At 43.9% G+C, this 7203-nt stretch overlaps 1 protein-coding gene across 2 annotated transcripts in view; it reads right to left on the bottom strand.

Moving 5' to 3' along the window:
* Positions 1 to 7203, bottom strand: part of Tdrd12 (tudor domain containing 12) — a 74232-nt gene continuing 67029 nt past the window's right edge. For both annotated transcript variants that reach the window (XM_075957882.1, XM_075957889.1), the window contains 6 exons: positions 2583 to 2692; positions 1135 to 1198; positions 947 to 1060; positions 705 to 858; positions 556 to 622; positions 1 to 128 (listed from right to left, as the gene is read on the bottom strand). In XM_075957882.1, the coding sequence (XP_075813997.1) occupies positions 34 to 128; positions 556 to 622; positions 705 to 858; positions 947 to 1060; positions 1135 to 1198; positions 2583 to 2692 (604 nt within the window). In that variant the 3' untranslated portion in view covers positions 1 to 33. The remainder of the gene's footprint in view (positions 129 to 555; positions 623 to 704; positions 859 to 946; positions 1061 to 1134; positions 1199 to 2582; positions 2693 to 7203) is intronic.

Here is a 7203-nt window from a genome sequence, read left to right as displayed (position 1 = left end):
CAGTGTCCGCCTCTGTTCAGCCTTCTCACAGGCTCACTCGCTGTCACTCCCATCAGTAGTGCTGGAAGAGGTGCCGCTGTTCTCAGCCAAAACTGCCACTTTGCAGGACAGGTTTTTAGAATTTACAACTAGAAGATTTGGTATTATTAAAATTGATTTAGTATAGGTGAATTGCCCATCCCCATTATTTTGGTCAGTGCAGCAAATGTCCCATAGGTCTAGCTCTGTTTTCCTCACAAATTATTTAAGCAAGCAATGACAAGTAAAATGCCTCTGCTCGTAAGCAAGTAGTTCTCCTGGTAAGAGTTTCTCAGGTGTGTTTAAGACCTGATGGTATAGTTCCATCCTCTGCACTCAAAATATTTAAAGAAGCATATTTATCACTAAATATCATTATGTACCCATACCAGAACATTTGGCACCAAAATCAACTCCAGTTTTTAGGAATTTACATTACCTATTTCTACAAAGGCAGAAACCCTAAGAACAGCTGGTATGTCAACCCACTTTCACTGCCCCAGTCCCCAAGCCCAGGAGCAGGGCTGCCCATCTCACCCTTGGAGAAGGGGCTGTCCTCTTCATATTCCTCCCAGTGATCAAAGTCAAAAGCCACGTTAGGATGCTGTGTGACAAACAGTGGACGCAGGTCAGTAAGTGCAAAGAGCTCAGGGTTAGGTGCAGCCAGTACAGGCATGCCAACTCACCCTCTGCTTGAGCAGGCCGCGCCAGCGTGCCCGTTTCTCCTTTGCAAGTGTGATTAGAGGTTCATCGTCTTTAATTACACACTTGCAGTCATCTTTCCTTATGTCACCTTGCAGCTCCATATCAGCCAAGTAAAACTTGTCTCCTACCCAGGCACTGGGTTTACAAAAAGAAATAAAGTTGGCCATCTAAAATGTAGTGTGTGATTTCAATTTTACTTTATCACACACACACACAGACCTACCTGAAAATGACTCTATCTGTAAAGAATTTATACTTATAATCTTTGACATTCCTTATCTTTATCTTTAAGATGACCACATCATCTTTCTGGAACCACTTTATCTGTGGATAAAAGCTAGAAGGAAAGAAAGGGGTTGACTTGTTAGCTCACCGCAGCGTCTAGGGAGGGCCAGGCGCAGCAGCACGTACCTTCTCATGTGTGGTTGTGGAGTTCTGCTGATGGAGTCACTGCCAGTGTCTTCAGATAAAACTTCTGGACAAAATCAATGTTAAAATTTCCACAGGTTATTTATATTATAATGCACACTTTTTCAATACCCAAGGCAACTTTTACATGAAGAATTTATGTTAAGAGTATAAATTTCAGCTGGATGTGGTGGCCCACACCTTTAATCTTAGTACACAGAAGCAGGCCAATTTTTGTTAGTTGGAAACCAGCCTGGTCTACATAGTGAGATTAGGGACACCCAGAGATATGTAGAGACCCTGTCTCAAAAAGCAAACAAAAAGAGTATAATGTCATAAAAACTTAGGTATCTAGTAGCAAATGACGATTAGAAGAAACTAAAATGCACATCATTTAGGAACCACTACCTAACATATAATAGACTTCCAGACGGTAAAGCGCTCTGTGCCCCACTGCTTGCGGTGTGCACACAGAAACCCAGGCTTCCTGTGCTCCCTCAACCTGCAGGCTTCCAGAGCAGCTCAACACATGGACGGAACTGCTGCTGAGCAAACATGCAAAAAATAAGGGTTAAGCAGCTTTCATCACAATATACCCTCCTGAGAAACAACCTTAGTGTTTCCCAATAAACTCTGGTATATTCAAACTATAGACTATAACCTAACAACTAAAACAAAACAAAAACAAAACCAACTCTGGCTATAATGCTAATGACTGGAGGAAGCCACAGGCTTTGAACTCAGCAAAACTGATAGGGACGGGAATAAGAAGAGCTGATCACTAGGGAGGGCTCTGGAAACACCCACCGAGGACGCGCAGAGACAAACCCGAAGCAGCACTGTAGAAGAATGGCTGACTGACAGCACTGTGCTCCGCACCTCACAGGGAAACGTGGAAAGACCAGAGTGGGCACAGGACTCACCAAGACCAAGGTTTCAAAACAAAGGAGATTTATTTGCCCCAGAGGTAAGGAGGGAATAAGAGACAAAGACAGGAAACAGAGGACAAGGGAGAAGGGGAAAGAAACAAGGAGGGGGAGAGATATTCGCCCCAGAGGGACAAAGGACTGCCTCTGGATAGAGAGACAGACAGACCCATAGACAAATGGCAATGTCAGTCTATAAAGAGAAAGGAGAAACCCCTGAGTTGGTTTGTTTTGATAAGGCATGCAAATTAGGGTAGCCCAAAAGGGACGTTTTATTGTGGGACTTCAATACTGGACCTTGGTAGTCAGTCTCAGGAAGAAGAAGTAGTCAAAGATGGGAATGGGCCTTGGTGACTAGCTTTAGGAATATAATCTAACAGTTTAGTAAGACAGAGGGAATGGGGGAGGACAAGACCTGCCAGAAGTATGTTTGCCAGCTCAGGCTTGCTAGAGCCATTTCAAAAGGAAAGCCTAAATATGGGAAAATCTCGACTTGGAGATATGTATCTTAAATGCAGCACTAACCAGCCTTCTGGGTGTCCAAGTCCACCTTGGAAGCAGCACTTTTTTCTGTGTCTCCATCTCCCTGTGGAGTGCCCTGCAAACACATGGCATCTTCCACTGTGGTAGGTGTCCTGGAAAGAACAGCCAGAGGTTAACTGGACTTAAGGAGACTCCGGCAAAAGAGGGCATAGACATTAAACAACCTGCTTGTCAACTGGAGTCGGACCTCCACGGAGCCTCTGTGACTTAATGGGCAATGGCAGTGTAGAGCCGGTCAGCTTTGTCCAGTGTGCCCTTGTTCCAAGTAAGCACATGGGAGCAGAGGAAGGCACGCTCTCATTTACTCAACACAGCCTCTCCTTCAAGCTCACCGAACCTCTGGGAAGAAGGGCTGTGTGTCCCACTAAACAGAAGAGCCAAGTGCAAAGCTAGCTTAACTTTCTCCCCACCGGTCTCCTAGAATGTCTTCCCAGAGTCTGTGTTACCAGTTTGGGCCAACTTCTAGAAATACTGCTCATACAAAAGGAAGTATCACTAAGGTAGGGGCAGGCAAGTGACTCTCCAGTTCCGAGGTAAGATGAGGTGGTTGAGAGGTTAAGACTAAGATGTGGCTTTAAAAAATCCATTTACATCTTTTTTATGCACACAGAAGCCTATTACATCTAACACAACACTCTCTGATTTTTCCTATTAGCTACCCATAGATTATTTCATTCAGGTGACTGTGTCTGCCCCCCTCTATATCTATCTATCTATCTAGATATAGATATAAAGATCTAGATATTGATCTATACATATATATAGGTAATAGACATAAACATGTGTATATAGATCTATAGACCTTTCTATATATCTATAAATATATTATCTATAGAAAGATATAGCTCTCTCTCTCTATATATATACACACACACACACACATATTGCAGTCAAGAGTAGTGGTGTGATGTGGGATGTCCTTCTGTATGTTGTGAATATGTATTCCTCTTAGGTTAATAAAGAAGTTGCTTTTGCCTATGACAAGACAGAATAGAGACAGGCAGGAAAGCCAAACTAAATTTAGGGAATAAGAAAGGCAGGTCGAGAGAGATGCCAGTGAGCTGCCCATAGAACAGGAGGCCAGAACACTTAAGGTACTGCCACAGCTACATGGCGACTTAGAAATGGGCTAATTTACAAGTGAGAGCTAGCCAATAATAGCCTAAGCCATAGGCCAAGCAATTATATTAATATTAACCTCTGAGTGATTCTATAAGCGGTTGCCGGGACCAGCCAGTGCAGGAGAGAAACCGGTCCAGCGGGCCTGGACAAGACAGAGAAAAAAAAAAGCCTCCTGCTACAGAGATGCATGACTTTAATCCTAATTTTGGGAGTCAGAGACAAGGTGATCTCTGAGGTCAAGGACAACCTGGTCTATATAGTGAATGAGTTCTAGGACAGCCAGGGCTATGCAGAGACTGTGTATAAAAAATTAAAATATATATGATGTGGGATTCACCTCGGTATGCTGTGAAAACATTTTATTACCACTGGTTAATAAAGAAGCTACTTTGGCCTATGGCAGGGCAGAATAAAGCCAAGTGGAAAATTCGAACAGAGATATATAGAGAGAATAGGCAGAGTCAAGGAGCTGCCATGTAGCTGCTGAAGGAGAAAGACACCGGAATCTTACCAGTAGGCCACAGCCTCATGGTGATACATAGAGTAATAGAAATGGGTTAATTTGGTTTCAACTACTAGCAGGGATCCAGGCAAGATGGGAGAGCCTGATATATCCAGGGCACATCCATGGTGGGTTCAATTCCCAAACTCAACCCCAGGCTGCAAGATCCTCATCATCATGATCAGGCCATAGAAGATGCTGAAGGTACTTCCCAAGAGATCCTGCTTGACAGTCATGCCCCTGCTGCAGTTCCTGACTCTGGTCAACCCATAGTAGCTGAAGACAAGACTTATGTATCAGAGGATGAATGGCCAGCCACCGTGGAAGCTTCTGTTCCTGCCGCAGCTGTAGCCAGAGTCCTTAATTCAACTTCTGACAGCTCAGTCAGTGGAGAGCAGAGGATCTGACACACAGGAGGACGTCAGTTCCGAGCCCACAACTCCTGCCATTATGGCACAGTCCAAACCAAGACCATTAATCTAAGAGTTTGGAGACTGATGGTACAGGCAAATCTACATTAGTGTCAGACCACTCTGGTCCATATACTTAGATTGTTTCCAAATAAATTAAAACATTGATTAAGTTAAAAAAAATGAGTTAAGATACAAGAGCTAGCTAGGAAACACCTGAACTGTTGGTCAAACAGCGTTGTAAATTAATATAGTTTCTGTGTTATTATTTGGGTCTGGGTGGCTGGGAAACCAAAACACAGTCTCCGCTTACATATATATCACCATTATTTTGACTTTTTTTTTTTTTTTTTTTTGGTTTTTTGAGACAGGGTTTCTCTGTAGCTTGTAGACCAGGCTGGCCTTGAATTTACAGAGAACCGCCTCCTGAGTGCTGGGATTAAAGGCGTGGGCCACCACTGCCTGGCTGATAACTGTTGTCTTAGTTAGGGTTTCTATTGCTGAAATAAAATACCATGACCAAAAGCAACTTGTAAAGGGTTTGCTTCAGCTTACAGCTCCATATCACAGTCCATCATTGAAGGAGGGCAGGGCAGGAAACTAGAGGCAGGAGCTGATGCAGAGGCCATGGAGGAGAGCTGCTTACTGGCTTGATCCTTTTGGGTTGTTCAGCCTGTTTTCTTATACAACCCAGGACCATCAGCCCAAGGATGGTACCCCCCATAGCAAGTTGGGCCCACCCCCTTCAGGCATCAATTTAAAAACTTCCCTGAAGGCTTGCCTATACCCCCATTTTATACAACTCCGTTATTCCAGGTTCCTAAGGGTAGGCATTTATGGGATGGGAATCAGGTCAGAGGTGCTCAGAACTAGATTTAGGTTCTCTGCAAGAACACAGACACTCTTAACCACGGAGTCCTCCCTCCAGTCAGATCCCATAGTCCTTACTTGCTCATTCTTCCTAACAAATAAGCTGAGCCCAGGCCCCTTTCATCTCATAACTGCACACTGTCAAGTGGAGACTCGAGGCTTTGGTTCTACCTCTAGTCGGTGTCCACACTTTTCTCTCTGATAAGCTTTTCATACAACCACACTCTCCTCTCCTTTTCCTTGAGATACAACTTCATTCATAAGCCACGACGGGCTTCAAATGTACAGCAATCCTCCTGTCTCAGTTTTCTAAACCCTGGAATTACAGACAAGAGCCGGCATGCCCAGCTAGGTACAAACTTTGGAGCTCACACAAGCTGTGTATCTTCTCTCCGAGGCTGCTAGGACACTGTATTAGTTACTTTTCTCATTTATGTCACAAAATACTGATATAATCAACATAAGGAAAGGTTTATTTTCTGACTCACCTTTGAGGGTTCAGTCCATTGTGGGGAAGGCATGGGTGCAGGGGCAGCATGAAAGCTGGTACTCAGCTCACTCTCTTTGTTGTCTGGGGCCCCGCCTATACAATGGTGCTCCCCACATGTAGGCAAACCTTTCCATCCCAACCCAACACAATCTCAAAAGCCCCTTAGATGCAAGCCCAGGAGCTTGTCTCCTAAGTGATTCTATAACCCATTAAGGTGACTATCACTTCTCACAGTGACTTCACTGCATATGGTTACTATTCAAAATTGCTCTGGCCACTGGAAAATATTTACATTTATTATATTTTGTATATAATATTGCATCCCATAGCACACAGATGGAGATCAGAGTTGATTTTCTTGTTCCAACATGTAAGTTCTGTCAATCAACTTAAGGCCATCAGGCTTGGCAGCAAGTGCCCTTATCCCCAGAGCCACAGCCAGCATGGTGTGATATCTCAATATTATCTGCAATAGCCAAGCCATGGAGTCACGCTAGCTGCCCACCAGTGGTGAATGGATAGAGAAAATGTGGAGAATACACACAATGGAGTTTTACTTATCTGTAAAACTTAAATCATGTCATTTGTGGGAAAATAGAACTAAAAATCATTGTATGAAGAGAAAGAAGCCAGACTCAGAAAAATATTGTATCTTTTTTCTCATATGCAGAATCTAGATTTTTTTTTAAAGATGTCAAAGTAGAAAAGGGGAGGAGGAGGATGAGAGACAAGACGGAGAAGGGATAGAAGGGCAATGGCAATATGATCAAAGAACATTATGTGCATGTATGAAAATGTCATGATGAGATCCATTATTCCCTGCAACACACGCTAATACAGAAGAAAAACTAGTGGGCAATAGCAGTAAGCACAACTCAATCCCACCTGTCAGAAACCATCGTGAATCAGAGCAGCACATGTGCAGGGGAGGGCACTGTGTCCTGACTGACATCTTCTTAGCCAATAGCACAGTAGGTAAGCATCATGACAAGCTCAAAGGGCACTAAGTGCACACTTAGATCTACAGTTCTACACACAGGACAGATGAATGATTACTCAGTGTCAGGAACTACAGCCCGAGCAAACAAAGCACATGTGTCCATTCAAGCCAAGTACAAATCCAGGGAGTTCCATCGCAGTTTGTCAACATCCCCCCCCACTCCGGCCCCGTGTCCCAAGTGGACTATCAAACGGCACACTGTGCTATCT

Source organism: Microtus pennsylvanicus, chromosome 1, assembly GCF_037038515.1.
Source record: "Microtus pennsylvanicus isolate mMicPen1 chromosome 1, mMicPen1.hap1, whole genome shotgun sequence".
Classification (NCBI taxonomy): Eukaryota; Metazoa; Chordata; class Mammalia; order Rodentia; family Cricetidae; genus Microtus; species Microtus pennsylvanicus.
Note: the sequence above shows the minus strand (reverse complement) of the source record. Positions and strands in the feature narration are given on the sequence as shown.